This window comes from Arvicanthis niloticus, chromosome 6, assembly GCF_011762505.2.
Source record: "Arvicanthis niloticus isolate mArvNil1 chromosome 6, mArvNil1.pat.X, whole genome shotgun sequence".
Taxonomy (NCBI): Eukaryota; Metazoa; Chordata; class Mammalia; order Rodentia; family Muridae; genus Arvicanthis; species Arvicanthis niloticus.
The window spans coordinates 103,141,142-103,167,263 of record NC_047663.1 but is presented as its reverse complement, the minus strand read 5'-3'; the positions used below and the strand labels follow the sequence as shown (position 1 = coordinate 103,167,263).

Below are 26,122 nucleotides of genomic sequence, written 5' to 3'. Positions count from 1 at the left end.
GATGATCTTTTCTTTGAGAGTATATGAAAACTAAACTACTGTAAATGGTATTTTTCTGTATACTAAGTGATGTTAAAATATTTTAAGCCCTCCAAAGAGAATATGAGAAGGTACTGAAACTCTGCATGCTTAAGGGTAGAACTTTAGTTGCATTGAACTTTAAGGAATTCAGAGTTATGTGGGCTGAAAGTTGTAGCCTTAGGCCAGTGTGAAAATTATAAATGTTAAGTTTTGCTTTAAAAGCTAGGACTCAGCCAGGCGGTGGCGCACAAATTTAATCCCAGCATTTGAGGAGGCAGAGGCAGGCAGATTTTTGTGTTCAAGATCAGTCTGGTCTACAGAGTGAGGTACAGCCAGGGCTACACAGAGAAATCCTGTCTGTAAAAGGCTAGAGCTCTTATTTTTATATTCCATGAAGTAATAGAAAACTTTAAAAACAGTGAATAATTTCTGTTAATGCTAAATGGACAGAAAAGGCTTTGATGTAATATGAATTTAGATGACTTTGTGTCCTGAGAAATAGTTTGAAGTGAAACACTAAATTATGTCTATTGTTTCAGTTTCTTTGAAGATTAGGCTAATTTGGGCTAGATTCTACATTTCTAATATAAAATTGAGAGCTATTTGAGTAGTTCTAAATGATCCCACTTCATCTGATCCATGCATACTTTATAGAACCACAGTCTTATTTGATATTCAGCCTCTGAAACTTCAATATCTCTTCCTCTAGGACAGCAGTTCTCAACCTGTGGGTTGTGACCCCACAGCAATCATAACAGTAACAAAATTATCGTTATGAAGTAGCAGTGAAGTAATTTCATGGTTGGGGTTACCACACCACGAGGAAGTGGATTAAAGGATAGCAGTGTTAGAAAGGTGGGGACTGCTGCTCGAGGATGCGGTATGTGATTGTTACTCAGTAGAATCACTCCATACATCTCCCTTGATCAAGTGATAACTCTACCCCTGCTTTTTCTTGAAGTAATATGCAAACTTGCAAATATGAATGGCAGTCACTTTTCTTGCCTTAATTTGGTTTTCTTTCACAGTGGTATCTTCATATCAGATAGGCCAAGTAAAAGAACAAGGAATTCAAACTAGAAGAGTAGAAAGAGAGGGGCTGGGAAGAACTGAGGTCATCTTTCCTCTGAGAATAGCTCTTTGTAAGTAAATCTGCAAAAAAAAAAAAAAAAAAAAAAAAAAGTAAGGTTGGTAAGGTGGCTGGATTTAGTGGTTAAGAACACTTGTTGATCTTCTGGAGGATCCAAGTTCAAGTCCCAACACTTGGTGGCTCACAACTGCTTATATGTCCAGCTCTATGGGATTCAGCACCCTCTCTGGCCACCTCAGGCATGCATGTGGTACACAGACAAACATACAGGCAGAACACCCATAACATATAAAATAAATCTGAAAATAAAGTTTTAAGTGGGTAGGGATCCTTTAGCATCTTATATTCAACATGTAAGAAACAGGATTTTGGAGCTGGAGAGATGACTTGGTGATTAGGAGTGTCTACTGCTCCTTCAGAGGATGCAAGGTGACTCCTAATCACTTGTAACTCCAGCTTCAGGGGATCTGATGTGTTCTAGCTTCAGAAAGTAGTTGCATAAACATCATACATACACATGTACATGTACACATAAGAAAAAAGAAAAAAACAAAAGGTCCCAGATAATAGTTTTAATATTATGTTAATATTTAAGTTAGTTCTAGCACAGGATGTAGTTATTGTGGCCACGAGAAACCATTCATGCACTTTTCAGTAATGTCTTGCTGCTTTAAACCTTTTCACATTGAAGGAAAAAGTCATTCTTTTCGGGTATTCTATTTAGGCAAGGTGTGCTGCAGTTTGTTTTGTTTGCTTTCACTCCGCCCTTGAACAAACTCTGGGACAGAGTTTCTTAAGCTTCTCAATTGCTGATATTTGTTTCAACTGATTCTTCTGTGTGGGAGGTTCATTGCAATGCAACATGTTTAACAGAAGCCCTGGCCTCCTTCCACTACCAGTACACTCCCAGCTGTGACAATTAAAAATGGCTCCAGATGGAGTGGGAGGGATTGCCTCTGGTTGGGAATCATTAACTAACAACTCAGAGCTGCTGTTCAGTTGGGAGCCACTAGTTACACTTACCAACTTAAATCAAGATGTACTGAAATAAAGCAGAATAGACAATTTATTTTCTTATTATTCTAACACATTACTAACCACATTCTTAGTGGTAGCAGCCCAGTATGTATGCTACCATACAGGGCAGTACAGGGCTAGACCATTTCAATCACCAAGGTAATAGCTGGGTGGTTTAATTAGAGCTAGTTAATCTCTGAAAGAGGCAACTTCAATTCTATTTTTCACCTAAGCCCACTATTGTTGGATTTTTGTTTGCTTGCTTGCTTAGTTTTGTTTGTCTTTGAGAAGGGATATCGCTGTGTAGCCAAGGATTACCCTGAACTCAGTGTCTGTCTTCACCTTCTGAGTGCTGGGATTGTAAGTATGTGCCATCATACCTAACTTTGTGTAGTACTGGGGACTTGTGAGTACTAGGTAAGCACTCAATGCTGTGTCACAAGCCCCCATTTTTTGTTCTTGTCCTTACTCTAAACCAAACATTTCTCTTTTGAGTCTGATTTTGAGAAAAAAAAAAGTTATTATCTTACAGTTAAGACTTTTATAAAGAGGAACAAGTGCAGCATGATTAGAACATCCTGATCATTATTGATAAAGATGGCCCAAACATTTATGTTTTTCTTTAAAAAGCATGATACTGGGGGCTGGAGAGGATGCTTAGTGGCTGAGAGTGCTTACCGCTCTTGTAGAAGACCTGGTTGTGGCTCCCAGCATTCATGTAATGTGGCTCACAACTGTAACTCCAGGTCCACGGGTATCTGGCCAATGCCCTCTGGCTTCCGAAGGTCCTTATATGCTTGTGGTACTCTTAAATTGATGAAGCCTCACAAAAATAAATAAAAATAATGAGTAAATCTTTAAAAAAAATTTTTTTTAATCACAAGAAAATAATCCCAATGAGGCAGGTTTAAATGATTGGTTTCTGTGTGTACTGAGGCAGAGTTCACTCTTTCATATATTGTAGAGGGACTTTTGTGTTGTTGACATTTTTGCTCTCAGATTGTCAGGCAGGGCAGTGGCAAGCACCTTTACTGTGAAATTTCAGTGTCTTTTTTTGTTTGTTTTGTTTGTTGTTTGTTTGGGGTTTTCTTTGTTTTGTTTGTTTGGGTTTCTTTGAGGTAGAATTAAAAGTAGCTTAGGCTGGCCTTGAATTTACTGTGTACTCAGGGCTGGCCTTGAACTCTTAGCAACTCCCAACTGCTGGGATTTTTGGTGTATGCTACCCCATCTAGCACTCATTTTGTTATTTTCAAGATAAAATGCCAATGTTAATTCTTCCTGATTCCAGTACAGTTTTAGAAATAGTAATAATGCCAAATACAATAAATCCCTTCATTATTGTTATTGATGTTGGGATTGAAGCTCACAGACCTTTCATACCAAGTCTACTATTCATTTCAGCTCGACCACTGAACTGTATCTTCAAGATAGTAGATACCTTTTTATCTTTTTTATTTGATTGCCTACAGACAAGTCCTGGCAACACTTTGAAGAAGCTTATCTCAGAGAGTTATTATACGTAGGACCACATGTTGCTCTTTAAGGATTTTTTTTTTCTTGTGGTATTAGGCATTGGACCCAATTTCTTGGTCTGTGTTGGATAAGTAATCTGACTGAGTTACATCCACAACCTAGGAATTGTACTTTTTTTTTTTTTGTCCCACCATAAGTGTGGTATTCCAGATAAACAAGAACTTAGAAATAAATTTTGCCTGCTACATATATTATTTATTTAGAAGATAATATTCATTAATGTCCAAGTGATATATTTTAGAATCTGATTTCGGAGTGGGGAGAAAAGTTTAATTTAGACTTGGCTTTCTTGGTTTCTATACATCTCTGATGGTTATTTGGAATATAATATAAGTTACTCTTATAGTAATATAACTATAATATAATATAAGAGTAACTTATATTACTTATAGTAATGTAAGTTTCTCTTATATAAGAATAACTTATATAGTAACTTATAAGTTACTCTTATATAAGTTATTCTTATATAAGAGTATAAGAGTATGCTTATATAAGAGTATGCTATATAAGTTACTCTTCTGTTGCTGTGATAAAACACCATGATTAAGAAAACTTGGCTTATTTGGGGCTTACAGTTCCAGAGGGTTAGGACCCATAATGGCAGGGACAGCAGGCAGTAGGTACAGCAGCCAGAGTTGGAAGCTGAGAGTCTACATCTTAGACCACAAAAAACAGAGAGTCAAGTGAGGTTGGCAGAAGGACTTTAATACCTTAGCTCTTGCCCCCAGTGCATGAGTCTTCTAGCAAGGTCATCCCTCCTACTGGATTCCCCAATTGTGCTATCAACTGGAGACCAGATATTCAAATGCCCCACATTATGGGGGCATCTCACTCAAATACCATTGTGCCTTTCTTGTCTCTACATGCACTATTGTCTGTGACCAATGTTTGCTATCTCATGTTATTAATATTGTTGTTCTTTATCTTTACAGATGTGTATCTCTGTTGCATGCTTTTGCTTTTTACCTTCTCTGCTTGCTTATAAATTTGTAGGTTAAACACTCATAGTTATGCCTTTTCAACAACTATATATCCCTTTGAACTTGGAGATTATGATGTTTTATGAATAAATAATTATAGTATGTCTTCATGTCCTCACAGCACACTCAAACATAGAAAGAGGGTTCTTGTTAGGGTTTTTTTTTTTTTTTTTTTTTTTTTTTTTTGTTTGTTTGTTTGTTTGTTTCTAGTTGGGGTTGTGCATAGCATGCCTTTGGCAGTCAGAGGATAGGTTGTGGGAGGTGATACTCCCTTTCCACGGAGTGGATTCTGAGGCTCAAACTTGTGTCAGCAAGCATAGCAGCAAGCACCTTTACCCATTCAATAATTTTGTTTATTGTTTTGAGACAAAGTTTCATAAGGTCCAGCAGAGATTGGCCTCGAACTCTTCCTGCTCCTTCTGCATCAGCCTTCTAAGTCCCTAGATCACAGATGTACACTACCACAGCTCCTGGGTTTGGTTTAGTTTGGTTTTACTTTTTTAAAGTAAGCATACACAGAGGCCGAAGAGATGATTCAGCAGTTAAGAACACTTGCTGCTCTTACAGAGAACCTAGATTCCATTTGCAGTACCACATGATGCTGTAACTCCATTTCCAGGGGTTCCAACACCTCCTGACCTCCATAGGCACCTGCGCTCACAAGGTGCATACATATTGTGACATTTCTTCTCTCTCTCTCTCTCTCTCTCTCTCTCTCTCTCTCTCTCTCTCTCTCTCGTTTCTCTTTGTAGTCTTGTCTGTCTTAGAACTAGCTGGGTAGACCAGACTGGCTTCAAACTCACAGACATCCACCTGCCTCTTCCTTCCAAGTTCTGGGATTACAGGCTTGTGCCATCACCACCCAGATCATTATGACATTTTCATACATATTTATCATTTTTCTTTGTTCTAACTTTTTCCCCTTACCCAGTTGTCCTTCCCTGTGTCCCCTCCCCCTCAGACTCAAGACCCTTCTCTTTCTTCAAATAACTGCTTTTGTCTTCAAGTTGCATGTACATTTCAGACATTTAATCAGATTATTTTACTCAGGATTATTTATTTTTAAATTATTTGTGTAATATGTATAGGTGAAGACTTTGCCCCACAGTGTGCATATGGAGTTGACAACTTTGTGGGGTTGATTCTTTCCTTCTGCCTTTGCACGGGTTCTGGGGATAGAACTCGGGGCACATCATCAAGTGGTTAAACACTTATATCCGGAACCGTCTCACAGACTCTTTTCTAGGATTTGAATAAAGAGGAAGGCAGAAAAGTAAATATTTTGCCCAATTTGTGAGACCCTGGTGACACCTTCATGGCAGGTGTGCTGCCTTCTCATGTATGCTCTTTCATTTCCCTTATAGCTCATAAACCACCACCACCACATAAATTTCCCTGGCCTTGCTAGAAGGAACAAGGTTTAAGATCTGAAGTAAACATTTAGTTATGGGTAGGGTCACTAGATCCTGGTTTCCCTAGGACCATCCCAGACTACACCTTTCATCCTAGTTTAATTATTAATGCTCTTAAAGTAGGTCACTTGCCACACTTGCTGGCAATGCTTTTACCAAATGAGCCCTCTCACTGGCTCTGTTTTCTTTGTTTTTAACTAAAAAGATTTATTCCAATCTTGTAAGAAAATTTTGTCATCTAGTTGTAACATTATATGATGGAAATTTTTTTCTGAATGGAGAATCATTGATATTTTTTTCTGAGTAAAAACCAGAATTAAAAAGATGATCATGAATCTGGCATGGCACACACCTTCAATCTCAGCACTCAGAAGGCAGGAGGATCTTTGTGAGTTTGAGGCCAGTTTGAACTGCATAGTAAGTTTCAGGACAGGTAGGACTATGTAGAGAGAGGACCCCCCCCCCCCAAAAAAAATTAAAAGTAAACTTTAGCTATATGTTTTTGGAGTATGGCCCTTTCTCAGAATGTGAGTTATTTCATAGTCTTATGACATTAATAAGCAGTATTGCCTCATGGTTAAGAGAGCATTGGTTCTACAGTAATAATAACTGTTTAAAATGTTAAGTAGTAGGTAATGAGTGTACAGTGGCTAATAGCAAAATGCCTGATGATTTTAAGCAACTCCGTGATTATTAAGGATCATCTTGCTTATTCTCTGGCAGCCTCTATGCTTAGTGTTAAAGCACAATGGAATCATGACCTTTTCCTAAGAATAGGCCATAGAAAATACTGTTTTATTTTTAATATCATAAAATAGTTCACATCTACATACCCCCTTCTATCATAAAACAAATCCCTTCTATGTACTGAAAATAGGCTTCTTTGCACAATTTCTTAGTTGTTTCTTTGGTGGTGCTGGTGCTGGTGCTGGTGCTGGTGCTGGTGCTGGTGCTGGTGCTGGTGCTGGTGCTGGTGCTGGTGCTGGTGCTGGTGCTGGTGCTGGTGCTGGTGCTGGTGCTGGTGCTGGTGCTGGTGCTGGTGCTGGTGCTGGTGCTGGTGCTGGTGCTGGTGCTGGTGCTGGTGCTGGTGCTGGTGCTGGTGCTGGTGCTGGTGCTGGTGCTGGTGCTGGTGCTGGTGCTGGTGCTGGTGCTGGTGCTGGTGCTGGTGCTGGTGCTGGTGCTGGTGCTGGTGCTGGTGCTGGTGCTGGTGCTGGTGCTGGTGCTGGTGCTGGTGCTGGTGCTGGTGCTGGTGCTGGTGCTGGTGCTGGTGCTGGTGCTGGTGCTGGTGGTTTGTTTGGACAGAATCTGTATCTCAGGCTGGCCTGAAACTTACTGTGTAGCTGAAGATGACTTTAAATTTTTATCCTACTGACTCTGTTTTATCTCAAGTGCTGAGAGCACAGCTATGTGCTGTTTTACCCAGTTTCTGCAGTGCTGAAGATCAAACCCATGGCCTTGAATTGATAACAGTTCAGTTTTGCCTCAGCCTCTTAAGTGATGGGATTGCAGGCATGGTCCAATTCAATTCAGTTGTATTCTTTGTTGTGTTTGGAGTTGGAGGTTCCATAGACCAGGCTGACTTGAAATTCAGATTGGTTTTTGAACACTTGATCCTCCTATCTCTATTTCCCAAGGGATTATTCACTTCCACACATGGTTTCAGTTCTTGATTCATGTAGGTTTTGTGTATGGTTCTGGCTTTGCTTTAGTATAATCATGTAGTTTAAACACCTAGCATTATGACAGAGACAACATATGAAACAAGAATAAGAAAACAGTAGCTGTTCTTCATAGAAATTTCTTTTTGCATGGTTTTTAGTTTTAAGGGACTCAATAAATATATAAGTCAGGCATGGTAGCACATGACTTTGATTCCAGCATTTGGCAAGTAGAGAGTTAGAAGTTCAAAATTACAGGCTAAAGTTCAAGGAGATAGTTCAGTCAGTAAAGTACCTGTCATACAAATGTAAGGACCTGAGTTAGATCCTTGGTACCTACATTTTTAAAAAGCCAGATGTGGCCACATGTCCTAACCATAGCACTGTGGGAACAAAGACAGGGAGATCCCCAGAACTTGCTGACTAACCAGTCTAGTCTGGCTAGCCATTCTAACCTATTGGTGAGCTCTAGATTCATCTTAATTCAAAAGATAATAGTAGAAGATACTTTGTTAACTTGTAGCCTTTCCTACAATCTTGCACATAGACACCAGTACACAAACAGACAAAAGTTTATGTCCTCCATCAGCTACATAATTCAGGGCCAATCTGAGGTTCACAAGACTCTGCCTCAGATGATGGATGGATGGATGGATGAAAATAAATAAACAAAAGAAAGGGAGATGTGCGTGGTGGTATATGTGTGAGGTTAGAGGATGACTTAAAGGTTGATACTCTTCTTCCACCATGTGGATCCCTGAGCTGAAACTCAGTCTACCAGACGTGGCAACAAGTACCTTTACCTGCTGAGCCATCTCACTGATTGTGGGTTTTTTTGTTTGTTTGTTTGTTTGTTTGTTTACTGTTTAACTAAAAAGATTTTTTTCAATGCTATAGGAAAAAAAAAATATGGTGCGCTTTATAGAGAGAAAGGAGACTGATATCCAGTGCGGAAAGTCATCCAACAGTAAGCCCTTGATCAAATAAGAGCAACAGAATTAGGAGGAGTCTGCATCTCTGCCTGCAGGGAGCTCATGATGTGGCTAAGAAGTTCACATCTGTACTGGAAAGAGCATCTGTGAAATTGGTTTTCAGTGAAGGATATGAGGAATCGTGAAGACAGGTGGCTGAATGTCAGGATGGCCTCAGTTTCAAAAGTTTTAGCCCATTATCTCCATTAATTCTCTTTTGTTTTTGTCAGTATCCAGACTTTAGGTTTAGAAAAAAGTGGTGACATACAGTACATGCCTATAATCCCAGCACTGAGGGAGAAGAGAAGAATCACAGCAAGTTTAAGCCCAGCCTGGCTTACATAGAAGGTTTTAGGCCAGCCTGCAATATAGAGAGAGACCCTATCTCAAAAAACAAACCAAAAAGATATTGTTGTTAGAGGGGATGTGAAAGTGGTTTTATCCAAAACGTTTTATAGAAATCTTGAATTGTGAACCTGGAAAGATGAGATGGTTCATAGGTTAAAAGCACTTATTGCTCTCAAAGACCAGAGCTTGTTTTCCAGAATATTATGAGGCAACTCACAACTGCCTATAACTCCAGTTCTAGGGGTTTTGTCAAAAAAGAGAGAGACCTGTGTGCCATCCTCCTCTGGCCATTACAGATACAGCCATACATGTACACATGTGTGTGCACACCCATAAGTATCAAATTTTTAAAAAAGAAAACTTGACTTGTAAAGATGCAAAGGCATTCAAACCAGGCAAGTGTTTGGAGTATGAAGATGTCAATGATCAAGCAAGATGGTTATCTTTTCATTGAGCAACAAGAGTGGGTAATAAGGAACAAAACGGGGAGAGTTAAGATAAATTCTCTTGACTATTATCCTTTCTATTTCCTACTCACAATCAGAGCATGGAGACCATTTTAAATCTATTCTGTTTTATAGTTACATTAAGGTTGTATATTTTTAACATGTTTGAAAATATTTTAAAATTATATTTAAACATCAGAAATAGATAACCTGGATAGCTTAACCCCAGCGCTCAGAGGTAGAGGCAAACAGATCTCTGAGTTTGAGACCAACCTGGTCTCCATAGTAAGCTCCAGTCTAGCCATGACTACATAATGAGATCCTGTCTCAAAAAGGAAGAGAAAGAAAAAATAAATAAATCAAAGCAGATATGGCTATAAGATTACTTTGTAAACCTTCTTAGAAGCCAACTTGTATAATAGAGGCCAGAAAGGGAAATAAGAAACCCAGGGTTTTCTAGCACATGTCTTTTATAAGCCCTTTTATCATCAGGAAATCACATTTCCAAGACTTAGTTCCTTCACCTTTAAAATATTAAGCTAGCATCAGATATTTTTATGATATATATTTTTACTTTTAGTGACAATTTTATGAATGAAATTTGACTTACGATCCTTTGTGTAAACCAAAGCTGATCTACTTAATGGGGTTAAGGCACTGGAAGCCTCAATTTTATGTAGTTCTACAGTTCTTGGGAGATTGGTTCGTTGGTTTGATGTCTCTCTCTGTGTGTGTGTGTGTCAGTGTGTATAATAGAGATGTGTATTCATGCATTCTTGTGTGTGAGTACAGGTGTGTACATGTGAGATCAGACAGAGGACAACTTAGATGTTGGTCTTCACTTTCCATTTGTTTCAGACAAGGTCCCTTAGTTGGTTGTTGCCACATTTGCTAGGCTTGCTGTCCTGCAAACCTCTGGGTATTCTTTTTCTACCTCCCATCTTGCTGTAGGAACTGGGGGATTACAGATCCACAACTATGTGTGGCTTTTAATGGGTTCTGGAAATTCACACTTGGGTCTTCACACTTGCCAAGCAAATGTATTATCTACTGAGCCATCTCTTCAGACTGGTTAGTTGTTTGTTTAAGACAGTATCTCACTTTATAGTCAAGCTGTCCTCAAACTTGAGGAGATCCTCCTGTTTTAGCTTATCAAGATCTGGGATTGCCCGTATACCTGGCCTCCTTCCCATTAGTTGTAAGGCTTACAAGAACTCTGAACAGATTCCTAAGGTATTATCTAAATTTAAGATTTTACGTTTCTGATATTGGTTAACTGAGTAGAAGTTCTTGATAGAGTTGAGGTAATATGGAGGAACTAAATGTGACAGAACTGCAGACTTGCTGTAGAGATGTGAGCGACTCCTCTAGAAATGACTGTGGAGAGTAAGAAGAAAAAAATGTGTGTGTTTGTTTTATTCATTATTTCTCTCTCTCGTTCCCCGCCCCTGTGTGTCTGTGTCCATGTCCATCTGTGTCTGTCTGTCTTAGGTTCTTTTCTAACATCATGTGGGCTAGAGATCAAATTTAGGTCATCAGCTTTGGTAAAAAGTACTTTTAGGGCTGGAGAGATGGCTCAGAGGTTGAGAGCACTGACTGCTCTTCCAGAGGTCCTGAGTTCAATTCCCAGCAACCACATTACAACCATCTGTAATGGGATCTGATTCCTTCTTGTGGTGTGACTAAAGACAGCTGTAGTGTACTCATATACATAAAATAAATAAATCTTTTTTTTAAAAAGTACTTTTAACTGCTGAGCCATCTCACAGGCCCTTTTGTATGTTTCAATTCTATTTATGTTTTGTATGTTTTAATTCTATGTGAATTAATAATTTGGAGCTATAGAAAGGACCTGTGTTCAGTTCCCAACACCCACATCAAGTGTCTCACAACTACCTTTAATTCTAGCTCTGGGAATTTAACTCCCTGTTCAGGACTCTGGGCACCTGTACACACGTGTACACACACATACACACCTACACATACACACACACACACACATTCTCCCCACACACACAAACACAAATAATAATCCTGGACTCAACAGGTGAAATTTATATATTTACATATTTATTTGAATATGTGTGTGTATATATAACAATAATAAGTAAAGAAAAAGAGGCCTTGAATTTAAGGGGAATAAGGATGAGTAGGGGGACTGATGGGGGAATTGGAGGGAGTGGTGAAATGTTGTAGCTGAATTTTAATTTAAAAAATTTAACTGCCATAAATTAGATATAATTAAAATAAATAAACTTTTTAAGAATTAAAAATACTTATTTTGTTTCTTTTTGGAGGGAGATTAATGTACACATATGGCACTAAAGTTGGAAAGGAGCAGACGGGGACGAGCAGAAATGCTTCCTCTGACGGCTGCTCATCTTCACACTTCCATGCCCTAGAGGCCACCACTTAGGGCAGCTTTTTCCAGATAGAACCGTTTGTCTCCAGGCTTAAGGGTGGATTATCTTCCTGTAGCTGCTGGAGCAAATCACAAATTCAGTAGTGCAATAGCCATAGACGTGAAACTGGGCATGTTGGTGCATGCCTGTTTCTCACTTGGCTGTGATTGAAAGTAGTAGTGCCAGCCTTGGTAATGTAGACAGAAACTGTCTCCCAAAAAATCAGGGTGGGGTTGGGGGAAGGAGGAAGGGAGGAAGAAAATGAGAGACAGATTTTGAGTTTGAGTTTTCTGGGCCAGAAGTTAGAAGTTCCTATCTGTGGTCTACATAAGATTACCAGAGCTGAACTCGCAAGAGGAGGACATTCTAATTCCAGTTTATAATGGGTGTTGACATTCTTCAGCTTGTGGCCGTGTCATTTTTAGTTATCAAAGTATAAATTGCATCATTTTCTCCCTTCCTTTTCTTCCCCTCAACTCCTCCATGTACCTCTTCCCATTCCTTCTGGAAATCTGATCCTTCTTTCTTTAGTCATTATTACAGACATGTAAACACACACACACACACCTTTCTGTATGTCAGTTGATTTATTTTAAGGACTAAAATATTTATCCGCAGTATAGTTTTAACTACTCAGATCACTACAGAAGACTTGGTTGAAATTCAAGGAAAACTAACACTTTTCCCTTATATTGGTTTCCCGTCATTTCTTACTTACTATGTTACTACTTATTAATCTTATTTTAAGTTTAAATATATTTGCATAATTTTCCCTATATAGCCTTCTCAGTCAATTCAGTGTAATTTGTATGTATGTGCCCTCAGAGCTGACCACTTGGTATTGGATAACCAATTAGGGGGATCATCCCTGCGGAGAACTCCTTCCCTCCCCCCCTTCTTCTTTCCTTCTTTCTTTTTTTTTTTTTCTTTCTGATTTTTCAAGACCAGGTTTCTCTGTGTAACAGCACAGGTTTCTCTGTGGCTTATCCTTTTTCTTTCTTTCTTTCTTTCTTTCTTTCTTTCTTTCTTTCTTTCTTTCTTTTTTTTTTTTGGTTTTTTGAGACAGGGTTTCCCTGTGTAGTCCTGGCTGTCCTGGAACTCATTCTGTAGACCAGGCTGGCCTCGAACTCAGAAATCCACCTGCCTCTGCCTCCCAAGTGCTGGGATTAAAGGCGTGTGCCACCACCGCCCAGCTGTGGCTTATCCTTGATCTCACAGAGATCTGCCTACCTCTGCCTCTAGAGTGTTGGGACTAAAGGCATGCACCTTGATGCCTGGCCTGAGAACTATTTCTAATGCTTTCGGGATTCCTTCGTTACCTGTGTTTCTTTGTCTGTGGGTGGGGCTCCATGAGATTTAGCATGTCTATTTCTGTTGTGCTTCTTTGGGTCTTGTTTAGGCAGCCATATTGTTGTGATATCATGAGCGAAGCTTCCCTGTCATTTTTAGGAGACACAGTGTCATAGCAACTTTCCTGGTCGTCTGGCACCCTCTTCTTCCATGTTCCCCAAGCCATATGTGCAGGAGTCATGTTACAGATGTATCGCTTGGCACTAGGCACCCCAGATCACTTGTTCTCTATGTTTTGATCCATTGTGCTTTTCTCTAATGCCTCTTGCATTAAGACGTTTCTTAGGTGAGGAATAAGAGCTACATTCATCTGTCAGAAGTAGATTCTCTTCTAAGATCCATGACCTCTGGTGGTTAGCTAGGTTTCTAGTAGTATGCATGATTTTCCTCCTGTTGTCCAGGCCTTATGTCTATTAATTAAACAGCTATTGTTACCATCATGCTATGACTGCCACTATCAGACCCTTAGGGTTATTGGGCCATGTTGCTCATCATTATGGTTCATAGGCTCATGACAATCGGTTTTAAAGGCCAGCATCTTCAAAGTTTTCTACTCATTTTTCATGGGCTCTTGTTTGTATGTGCATATATGTGGTTCCTTCTGCCCTTATCACAAAGAAGATATATTTCATTACATTTTGGATTCATCTGGATAATAAAAGTTGACTAACCATCTCAAGATATTTAACTTAATCAAATTTATAAAGACTTTGCAATATAACATTCATAGGTCCTAGGATCTTATAGGAAGGGAATAGGTAAGAATATTTTCAGCCTACTGCAATGATATAAACAAGTATCATGCTACTATATTTGGGTTTTGTTTTTTAAGGTAGGAAACTGAAATAACCTCAGGATCCATTAACTCAGGACTAGTTAAGTAAATTATATGTGGGATGGAATAAGGTGTAACCACTAGAAGAATGAAGCAGGCATGTTGTCTGGGGCCATACTGTAAAGTTGGCAACAGCAAACTGCAGAGGTGTATGTAAGATAAAAATGAGTTCTACTAAAAGTTAAGGCTGGGAGATTTTACTTTGTATGCTATGCTTTTGTATGTTACAGTAAATCTATGCCTTTCATAGTAAATCCAAGGGAAGTTGTCTTGCATTTGATTTTTCTGAATGAATTATGTAACACAGGCAAAAGACTAAGTCGGACATGGTAGCTTATGTCTGTATTCCCAGCACTTGAGAGGTTGAGGCAGAATTGCCATGAGTTCTATAGTACAAAGAAATATATTTTTAGAATAAAAAATAGTAATCGAGGAATATTAAAATTTTACTCTTTATTTATTTTTAGATAGCAGACCCTACATTAGCTGAAATGGGAAAAAACTTGAAAGAGGCGATGCGGATGTTGGAGAACAGCCCGAGGTGAGCACGAACAGAGCATGCAGGGTAGAGCCACCCTGGTGAGTGTATCCAGACAGTTCTGAATAAATCTGGTGGTTCTCCTTTTTTCCTGTTTCGATGCCTCCCATCTCTAGATCATCCGTGTCTGCTGGCTTTAAAGCTGGATATTAGGATATTAGGCAGAAGGGGCTTTGCAATGAAAATATTTGAAATTTTGGGAAGGACCCTTCAGTTTTGCCACTTTAGTTTTGTTTATGGAATACGTTGATTTGAATATTCAAATACTTCTTAGTGTAGGTTCAGTCACACAGGGAACCAACTGACAAAGCAGTTGTTTGAAGTGGTTTTTTATATTCTTTTGCTGAAACTCTCAAATATATTTGGGGTCTAGGGAAATGAAATAACTAGGTTTGAAGTCTTCCATCAGTCACCGAATGTTCTAGGTAAAGTCACATATTCACATGTTCATGTCAAAAACTTGATTGGTTAAAACATACAGTCAACTTTTTCTTTCCTTTAAACCAGAAGAACAGAGGAGGAAAATGGAAAGAAGCCAGCATCCGAGGATATTCCAGGGCCACTCCAAGGCAGGTGGGTGCCAGTGAGAATCGTTTACTTTGATTACCAAGTTAATTCACGTAGTTACTCAGTGGAGCATTAGAGAACTGGCTGGTTGGTGACAGTAGAGAGCTTATTAGCTTCTTTCTCTTCCAGGACTTTTTTTGTTAGCTTGCCTTCAACTGGTGCAGTTGTCTGGCCTCAACCTTCTGAGTACTAGATTACAGGCATATCCCACCATACCTGATCCCCTTTCAGAACTATAACCCATGCTCAAAAGCCATTAATGGATTTATGATTATAACTGGGATAGCAAAGTAGTGCATTGTTGAAACCTGTAATCTCTCTTGTAGACTGAGTTTTATTGTGAGAAATATTTTAGTTGGTACAGTTTATAATTTTTATAATATAGTAAATGAATAGGGCATAGTGGTGTATGCATTCAATCCCAGCACCCAGGAGACAAAGGCTGGCAGAACTCATGAGTTGAAAGCCAGTCTTGTCTACATAGGGAGTTCCAAGACAGCTAGGGTTACACAGAGATGCCCTGTCTCACAAAAAAACAAAAAACAAAAAGAAAAAAGAAAGAAAAGAAAAAAAAAACAACAGCAAACAAACAACAAAAATAATAATATAGTTAATGAAAGAAAAATGTCAGCTTTAATCATTGCTGGAATGATTAGTTTGTTTGAAGCTAAAGCAAATTTATCAGTTAGTAGTGTGAAAGAATGTCTGGCTGTCATTTTCACAGAATGTTAGTAGTCAGTCTACAATTAAAGTCCTAGCTCAACTTCCTTGAGGCAAACAATATTTCTTTTATAACCAGGAAACTGCACTTAGGTCAATAGTACAACACCCTTAAATCGTTCTTTGACCTGAATGTAAGTTGTACAAGAAGAGCATTGAGGAAGTATCACACCATATAGTAAATATCATGCCTAACACACCCAGGTACTAATGTTTTTAGTCCTTCCTGCTTGTAGCATGAATGCTGCTGATTTGAAGTCCTGTAGTACTTTCTAACCACTCAGAACAGGAAGGAAATCCTGTCTCCTGTTCAGGTGTGAAGGGACAAGGACTTGCTTATTCTCTTAACTACACAAAAGTATCTAATCTCCCAAGAACATCTGGCATTTTCAGAATGGCAGCACATTAAAAACGTTTTAGCGGTGGTCAGGAGTGTTCATACCTAATCACACTAGTGTCTAGCATAAGAGGCTAATAAGTGTGTTACAGGCACAAACTCTCTCTACCTCGTTCTATAACGTATGGACTCTGGCACTTTGGAGCTCTAACTCAAGATCACAAGAGCAGTAGCAAAGTTGCTTCAGCTCTCTTCCCTGCCCTTACCTCTTGCAGTTTCAAAGATCAGAACATTTCATTTGCAGGTTAGCACCTTTTCAGAGATGAGTTTGGATCATTGTTTTGATAGTGTTTCTTTTTTTTTTTTTTTTTTTTTTTTTTTTTTTTTTTTTTATGGTCCTAGTGTTTACTGGGGATTTCATCAAATTTGTAGGTTAATTTTGGTAGAATATCCATTTTCAGATGGATCCTTCTGAACCATGGGAATCAGTACCTTTCTATCTTCTTGTATAGTCCTCAATTTCTTTCTTCATTTTTTTTTTTTTTGTTGTTGTAGAGTTCTTTATTTTCTTGGTTAGTTCTTCCCATCCATTGCTAGATACTTTTCCTTTTTTCCTTCCTTCCTTCCTTCCTTCCTTCCTTCCTTCCTTCCTTCCTTCCTTTTTTTCATTTGCTATTATAATTGTTTTTCTGGATTCCTTTTGCAATATTTTTGTTATTGGCTTTTGATTTTTTGCATGTTAATTTTGTATGCTGCCACTTGTTGAAAGTATTTATCAGTTCTAAGAGTTTTTAAGTGGAGGCTTTAAGGTCTCTTATGTATTTAATCATGTTATTTACAAGTAGAGCTACCTTAATACTTTGATTTCTTTTTTTTTTTTTTTATTAGATCTTTCATTTACACTTCAGATACCATCCCGTTTCCCCATTCCCCCCCCTTAGAAAACCCCTATCCCATGCCCCTTTTCCTTTTTGCATTTATACATTTTTTTTAAGAAATGTTAATCATAGGCTTTATAAGTTTGGTATTGTTCAATCAGAGGTATAACCCACTACCCAACCTAGATATATCAACTATCTTTGACTGGTGGAGATACATGAACATCTGCTTCCCTGTCTCCCCCCTCTATCACTCTTTCATCACCTAGCTTCTCCTCTCCTTCTTCTTCTCCTCTTCTTACTCCTTTTCTTCCTCTCAGTACTCCTCCCACCTTAGCTCCTCCTACACATCACCCTTCCTGTTAAAAGGAAACTTTTCTCTCAAAATACAATTAGAGCATAATTATGCCAATTTGTACCAGTGAGGTACAGGATAGTCCTAATACCCAGTCCATCCTTTTGTTGACTAATATTGTTACTCTCATAGGCATTGTACCAGTATAACACATTTAGGAATACAAAGCTTAGACCCAGTCCTTCTTTAACTTTTTTAAACTGATTTGAGATGGTCAGCCTGTGAGTTAAGGGACTATAGCAAATTCATGACTTGGAGTTTATTATAAGGGTGTTCCCTATGTTTTATTTAGAAATAGCTGAGTGGATTTAACAGGCAACAGTCCAGATTACCTTACATGGATAGTTGGTTTTCAAAACATCAGAAATCCTTAGAATTGACATGACAAACATTTCAGTATTAATGTTCATTTTCATTAGAGACCTGTCTGCTCCTGACAGCTTCCTATATTGAATTCTAAGAAGAAATTGAGCATCCTTGGAGTTACTCCAGTTGTGGTGAGACAGCCACTAGGCAAGAATTGCCACTTTCCTTCTACAGACAAATTACTGTCCAGAAAAGGACACACTTGCAGAATAGTCGACTGATTATATCTGCCTAGACAGAGTAATCAGCCCTTAATAATTCTGCAGCACTAAGGTCTGTCAGATGATCCTGGGCCAGAAGGCAGAAGAACAGATGCTCCAACGTTTTGAAGTAGAGCGAGTGTCCAGGTGTTCAGAGGTCTCTATAAATTGGCTAAGTTCTTTTATTTTTTACTGCTGTTTTTGTGGTCCTAGAGATTGAGGTTAGTTCATACATGCTAGACAAGCCCTCTGCCACTGCCCACTGCATTCCTTCAGTGCTTTTCTTTTTAAGAGAAAAATTTTATCAGGTTGGTTGGTTGCTTGCTTTGTTTGTTTGTTTGTTTGTAACAGGTTTTCTCTGTATACCTCTGGCTGTCCTGGAATTCACTGGTAGACCAGGCTGGTCTTGAACTCAGAAATCCACCTGTCTCTGCTCCCTGAGTGCTGGAATTAAAAGGCGTGTGCCACCACCACTGGCCACTAATTTTCTTATTAATAGAGTATTTTTACATTTTATGCACCACAAATTGCCTTTCCATTTCATACTGTTTGTCAGTGACATTTTCCTTCTGTATATAATGAACAGTTAACAGCATGTCTTGTATAGACGTCAGTCTATTTATCCTCTAAGCAAATCTCAAATTTTCCAACTTGGATAAGAGTTGGAAATAAATTACATATTTAAGGCTGTTGGCTCAATTGGACAAGACTCCCCAGGAAGAAAATAAGATAGATATACTTGTGTCTTTAGAATTTGTGTTGGTTTTATGACCTTCTAGCATTCTTACAAAGACTGGCTCTTAAAATGTAACTTATTAAAAACTCTCTCCTCTTCAAGAATGAAATGATCTATTATAGAAATAGGGCTAAAGCAATATTGGAAATATTTTCAAAAATCAAATAAATTTGAGTCAAAGAATTATAAGTAAAGTTATATAATTTGAAGGTTTTTAAAAATATATAACCTGTTTCTAAATATTCTTTGTCTTCTAAGCAAGCTATCAAATGTTTAAAAAGGAAAAACAACAACAAGAAAAAAACCCTTCAAGTTTGAATGAGAGAAACAGTTGGGAAATGGAGGGGAGGGGCTATGTGTTCTTTCTTTTACCCACCTAACCCTTTTGTTCTGCAGTGGACAAGATATGGTGAGCATCCTCCAGTTAGTTCAAAATCTGATGCATGGAGATGAAGATGAGGAGCCCCAGAGCACCCGGTAATGAAGGAATGTTGGCGGCTTGCCTTGGAAAGTCTGTTCTTGGCAGGGTAGTTATGGCTCATGTCTTTAATCCTAGGACTCAGGAAGCAGAGGCAGGTGAATCTCTGTGAGTTTGAGTCCAACCTGGTCTACAGAGGAAGTTCTAGGACAGCCAAAGCTACAGAGAGAAACTCTGTCTCGAAAAACAAAACAAAATGAAACAAAAAAAAGAAAGACTGTTCTTGACTCCATTCTCATGAGTGGCTCAAGAAAGAAATTTCATTAAGAGTAGTCATTAAAAGTCACATTGCTACTTTTACATTCTAAAAGTAGATCCTGGCATATTTATAGTATTAGGTCTTATGAAGAACCACTAGAGGGACTGATGTGCCGTACACTTTTCTATTTTGCTTTAGCTTGCTAAGAATTACTACAGTTAAGTTGATTAATGGAAGCCTGTATTGTCTGTGAATCACCTTTTATTTATTCATCTGCCTAGCATATTTCAATAAATATATCTTCATTTTGTCTTCAGTTTTTTTGCTATCAGTAATATATTTTCCTTGTTCAAAAGACAGAAGATAAACTGGGCGCGGTGGTACACATCCCTGATCCTAGCATTCAGGAGACAGAAGCAAGGGGGTCGAAAATTTGAAGCCAGTGTAGGGCTGCATAGCAAGACAAAAGCAAAGCAGACTAAAATTAAGAAGATAAGAAAATAGTTTTCTAGGCTCTGGTAGCATGTATGTGTCCTGAGTTTAATTCCCAGTCCTGAAACATACATAAGCCTCCCTACCTGGTTCTCTTTTGTGGCCATTGACAATGACCAGTTTATTATTCTTTGACAGATATTTTATGTGTTTGTGTATACAAGCAAAACATCCATATATACCCCTCCAGTTCTTAAATACTATTCACGTGGCTTTCTTCACTTGGGTCTTGGACTTCATTGCATGTCACACAAGGAGCTTTCTCTTGGTTAAGAGCAACTTTATTTTACTTTAGATAGATGAATAAAATTTTATGAATAGAATTTTATTTTGTGTTCCTATTTTACTGATACAAGCATTGCTGCAGCCAATAGCTTTAAGCCTATGTCATTTCTCACAATGTGTTTGTATATAAGTCATAGAGGCAGGATGCTGGGCCAGATAATATATGTATGCATTTGTAATTTTAATGGAGCCAAATATTGCTCCTAGGAGATAACAGGCCGTGTGTGAGAGTTCTTTCCCCACATCTTTGCTTCAGTGGTGTTAGCAAACTTAAGCATCTCTGATAAGTGATGAGTGGAGGTAAATACTTTCCTTATGAACTAGATTATGTCTTTTTATATTCTTAAAGACTTGATATGGGGGTGTAGCTCAATCACATGGACAAGGTCTCAAGTTCAAGCCTTAGAACCTTTTTAAAAAATACTTTTAAATAGACTTTATTTATGCATATGTGTCTATGTGGATATATGCCATGTATATGTGTGTGTATATGTGTGTGTGTGTGTGTGTGTGTGTGTGTGCGCGTCCATGGAAGCTGGCACCCTACAACTAAGCTATATTACTCTTCTTCTGCAATTCAACATCATTATCATAATTATTTTATGTGTGGGTGTTTTGCCTTCATATATGTCTGTGTGCCACTTGCATGCCTGGTGCCTGTAGAAATCAGAAGTGTGTGTCTGATCCCTTCAGACAGGAGTTACAGATGCTTGTGACCCACCATGTGGGTGCTGGGAATAGAACTGGGTCCTGCCCCAGAGCAGCTAGAGCTCTTAAACTTGTGAGCCGTCTCTCCAGCCCTCCCTCTGTAGTTCTAAAGGGTAATATTTTAAGAAAAATTAAGAACCGTTTGGGTTGTCAGTAAAGAGAATGATATTTATCTTTTAGGACTCAGTTTTTGAAGTACTTTTCTTCCCAAAGTTTCAGCATCTCGAGGACATTTTCTGAATTTCTCTGTAGGACATGAAGTAAACTGAAAGTCTGCCAAATTTCTGTGAAACACTGTTTAAATTTTATCCTCACCCCCTTCTATGCTTTGGCAATAATCAATTTTTAATACTCTAATGAATTTTGACTAACAGAATCCAAAATATTGGAGAACAAGGTCACATGGCTTTGTTGGGTCATAGTCTGGGTGCCTATATTTCAACTCTGGATAAAGAAAAGCTGAGAAAACTTACAACCAGGATACTTTCAGACACTACCTTATGGCTACGCCGGATTTTCAGGTAAGGACATTATGAACTGGGTTTTGTTGCGGTGTTTTTTTTTGTTTTTTTGTTTTTTGTTTTTTTAAGGATCCATTTATTTACTGGTAAAGACATGAGGGATGTTTGTGTTATTTGTTGGATTTTATTTTATTTTATTTTATTTTTATTTTTTTATTTTTTTTTTTTTTGGTTTTTTCGAGACAGGGTTTCTCTGTGTAGTCCTGGCTGTCCTGGAACTCACTCTGTAGACCAGGCTGGCCTCGAACTCAGAAATCCGCCTGCCTCTGCCTCCCAAGTGCTGGGATTAAAGGCGTGCGCCACCACCGCCCGGCTATTTGTTGGATTTTAGGTTTACTCATTTGTCTGTGACAGAGTCTCTGTGTAGCCTGCCTATTGGAACTTGATGTGTAGATCAGAATGGTCTCAAATCAAAGAGATCTGCCTGCCTCTTTCTCCCAAGTGCTGAGACTAAAGGCATGCACCACTACACCCAGTTATACCTTTTTTTTTTTTAACATATATGAGTATTTTGACTGCATGTATGGATATGCACCACGTTTGTACTGTGTCCAAGGAAGCCAAAAGAGAGGGTCAAATCCTCTGAAACTAGAATTACAGATAGGTATAAGCTGCCATGTGGGTACTGGGAAACAAACCCAGATTCTCTGGAAGAGCAGCAGTGCTGTCCATTGACCAGCCACCTCTCCAAGCCACCCATACAAGTTTTTAATTCCTGATAAAGATAAGTCAGAATCAGATGTGGATTTTGAGGAATGTTTGTGGTGCTCCATATGGATTTGACTCTTGTTTGGAGGGGTTGCTTAACCTCTCCATGCCTAGGTATTGTCCTGTAGTAAGTGTGGAGAGCAGAGCTATTTTATTCAAGGATTCAATGAGCACATTAATGCTTTATTCATTTTTGATGTCTTAGTGCTGAAACGCCTAACAACCATGTCAGCCTGTAGATTAGCCTTCATGTGGCACAGTCAAGAGCCATTGTCCTCAAGCTTTTTGTTTCTGGACTTTTAGTCTTTGTTTCCATAGTTTCTGCTTATTCCGTTTTCTAAGGTTGAGTATGGATGCAAGTCTTCGCTTCTTTCCTTATAACTTGTACCTGTAGTAAATAGCCATCCATTAAAAGTGAAGGGTGTTTCCTCACTATGTTTTCACTGCCTGATCTAGGAGGAGTGTCTGTGAGAAAAGAATTGTTTTCATGATTTTATACTACTGAAAAAAAGACCTAACTAGAAATAGGAATATATTAATATGTAGCTGAAGGTGACTGATCAATTAAGAGCATTGGCTGCTTTTCTAGAAAACCTAGGTTTGGTTCCCAGCACCCGTATGGCTGTTCATAACCATCTGTAACTCCAGTTCTGGGAATCTGATGACTCTTCTGGCCTCTTTGGGTATTGCGCACATGTGTTACACATACATACATACATACATCTTTAATTTTTTATAGTCTAGTCATTATCCCCCTTCCCAGTCCATCCTCCCACAACTCCTCATCCCATTGTTTCTCCACCCTGTCTCCAAGAGAATGTCCCCACTCACCCCCACCCTACCCTCCCCCTCCAGGCTTCCCCACTCCCTGGGGTCCCAAGTCTCTTGAGCGTTTGTCTTCTCTCTTTGAGGCTAGACCAGGCAGTCCTTTGCTGTATATGTGTGGGGACCTCAGATCAGCTAGTGTATGCTGTCTGGTTGGTGGCTCAGTGTCTGAGAGATCCCGGGGGTCCAGGGTAGTTGAGGCTGCTGATCTTCCTATGGGGCCATCCTCCTCCTTAGCTTCTTCCAGCCTTTTCCTAATTCAACCCCAGGTGTCCCCAAGTTCAGTCCATTGGTTGAGTGTAAGTATCTGTATCAGTCTCAGTCAATTGCTTGTTGGGCCTCTCAGAGGACAGCCATGCTAGGCTCCCTTTTATAAACACACCATAGCATCAGTAATAGTGTCAGGCCTTGGAGCCTCCCCTTGAGCTGGATCCCAAGTTGGGCCTGTCACTGGACAGCCTCAAGTGGACCCTCCACTTGATGCCCTGTCTTTCTGCTGGAGGTAGAGTCTATGAGTTCTGTTCTTTTTGGTTTTTAGAGGCAGGGTTTTTCTGTATAGCCCTGGCTGTCCTGGAACTCACTCTGTAGACCAGGTTGGCCTCAAACTCAGAAATCCGCCTGCCTCTGCCCCCAAGTGCTGGGATTAAAGGCATGTGGCACCACTGCCCAGCCAGAGTTCTGTCTCTCCACTGTTGGGCCTTTCATCTAAGGTCCCTCCCTGTGAGTCCTGAGAGTCTCTCATCTCCCAGGTCTCTGGTACATTCTAGAGGGTCCACCCACCTCCTGCCTCTTGAGGTTGCCTGTTTCCATTTTTTTCTGCTAGCCCTCAGGGCTTCACTCTTACCCCTTCCCCCAATACATGATCATGTCCCCATTTCCCCTCCATCTCCCACACAGGTCCTTCCCTCCCTCTGCCCCCCATGATTGTTTTCTTCTCCCTCCCAACTGGAATTGAAGCATCCTAACGTGGGCCCTTCAGCTTGTTAACCTTCTTGAGTTCTGTGGATTGTATCCTGGGTATTCTGTACTTTTTTGGCTAATATCCACTTAGTGAGTACATACCATGCATGTCCTTTTGGGTCTGAGTTACCTTACTCAGGATGATATTTTCTTAATTCCATCCATTTGTCTGAAAAACTCATGATGTCTTCGTTCTTAATAGCTGAATAGTATTCCATTTTGTAATTGAACCACATTTTCTGCATCCATTCTTCTGTTGTGGGGCATCTGGGTTGTTTCCAGCTTCTGGCTATCGTAAGGTCACTATGAAGATAGTGGAGCATGTGCCTCTGTGGCATGGTGGGGCATCTTTTGGTTATATGCCCAGGAGTGGTATAGCTGGGTTTTCAGATAGATCTACTTCCAATTTTCTGGGGAGCCGCCAGACTGATTTCCAGAGTGGTTGTACCAGTTTGCAATCCCAGCAGCAATGGAGTAGTGTTCCTCTTTCTCTACATTCTCACCAACATGTGCTATCACCTGAGTTTTTGATCTCAGCCATTCCATTTAGTGTAAGGTGTAAAATAAAATATTTTTAAAATTAAAAAAAGAGTACATTAACATACAAGATCTCTTAATAGGTACGAAAATGGATGTGCTTATTTCCATGAGGAAGAGAGGGAAGGACTTGCTAAGATCTGTAGGCTTGCCATTCATTCTCGCTATGAAGACTTTGTAGTGGATGGATTCAACGTGTTATATAACAAAAAGCCTGTCATATATCTTAGTGCTGCTGCTAGACCTGGCCTGGGCCAGTACCTTTGTAATCAGGTAATGTAAGAAAAGCTGGTGACTGTTTTTAACACCTCCCATTTTTTTTCATGTGTATGTTTGTATGCATGTTTTTATACATCTGTGTCAGTAGGTACATATATATTCATGGAGGCCCAGGGTTGATGTTAGGAGTCATCCTCAAATATTCTTTCATCTCATTCATTGAATCAGTCTCTTAGTCAAACCCAGAGCTTACTCTGCACATTCACTGTCTCTGCCTTCCAGGACTGGAATTACAAGTGGATGACTAATCCTACCTGGCATTTACATAGGTTTCTGGGGATCCAAACTATAGTCCTTACACCTGTATAACAAGTGCTTTACCTCTGAGCCATCTCCCCAGTCCCAAAGATAGAGACATGCTATTTTATTTTGTTTGTGCATGTGTGCATGTGTGCATGCCTCTGTGTGTGTGTGTGTGTATTTGTGTTTGCCTGCATGTCTGTATCTGTACCACATTTATACAAGTTGCCACAGTGACCAGAAGAAGGTGTAACATGCCCTGTAATTGGTGTACAGGTGATTGTAAACATCTCAATATGGCTGTCAGGAACCAAACCCAGATCAGCAAGTGCTTTTTACACTTGAGCCATCTCTCCAGCCCCCAAAGATAGATATTAAAAAAAAAAAAAAAAAAAACTGTATTATGTTGTTTGTTTTTTATTTGTATTGCTAGAGCTGAAACTCAGAGCTGCACATATTAAAAGCAGGGCCTCTACACACTCAGTTTCACCTGTAGCCCCAATGCTGTGTCTTTTAAACTTTTCTTAAACACATTTTACTGACATATGCATGTCTGTGAAGGTATGCTACATTTGTGCAGGAGTCTGGATGTCTGGAGCTGTGGCAGGTGTTTGTAAGCCACCTAATGTGGGGTGCTGGAAACCAAACCCAGATCTTCAATGAGTATTACTAACCACTGAGCCATCTCTCAAGCCCCTGTTCTTTAAGCATTTAAAGTACATAGATTCATTTCTCTAGCTGCTATTTGTGTCGAGTTGAAATAGGATCTCTTTATATATATATATATATATATATATATATAGAGAGAGAGAGAGAGAGAGAGAGAGAGAGAGATTTTTTTGATTTATATATATATATATATATATATATATATATATATATATATATATACAGTACAGCACTGTGGGCTGGCAGAATGATTTCAATGCATAAAAGCACTTGCTTCATAAGCCTGATGGCCCACATAAGGAAGCCTGACACACTGACATACTTCTGTAATCCCAGCATGAGATGGGTATGGGACAGGAGAATTGTACAGAGGCTTACAGGCCAAGTAACTTGGAGTATGTAGCATGACAAAAAACAGAAAAGAGAAATAATATCTCAGTGGGCTTGTTGGTGGTACAGCC

The 26,122-nt window shown here is 39.2% G+C and overlaps 1 protein-coding gene across 2 annotated transcripts in view; it reads left to right on the top strand.

Annotated features, from left to right (window-relative positions):
* Pdxdc1 (pyridoxal dependent decarboxylase domain containing 1) overlaps nucleotides 1-26,122 on the top strand; it is a 74,302-nt gene that overhangs the window by 1,847 nt on the left and 46,333 nt on the right. Inside the window, exons 2-6 of one of the 2 annotated variants that reach the window (XM_034504496.2) lie at nucleotides 14,531-14,604; nucleotides 15,112-15,174; nucleotides 19,157-19,237; nucleotides 21,297-21,443; nucleotides 24,557-24,746. In XM_034504496.2, the coding sequence (XP_034360387.1) occupies nucleotides 14,531-14,604; nucleotides 15,112-15,174; nucleotides 19,157-19,237; nucleotides 21,297-21,443; nucleotides 24,557-24,746 (555 nt within the window). Of the gene's footprint in view, nucleotides 1-14,530; nucleotides 14,605-15,108; nucleotides 15,175-19,156; nucleotides 19,238-21,296; nucleotides 21,444-24,556; nucleotides 24,747-26,122 lie in introns of both variants that reach the window. The other variant, XM_034504495.2, reaches the window with a different exon arrangement.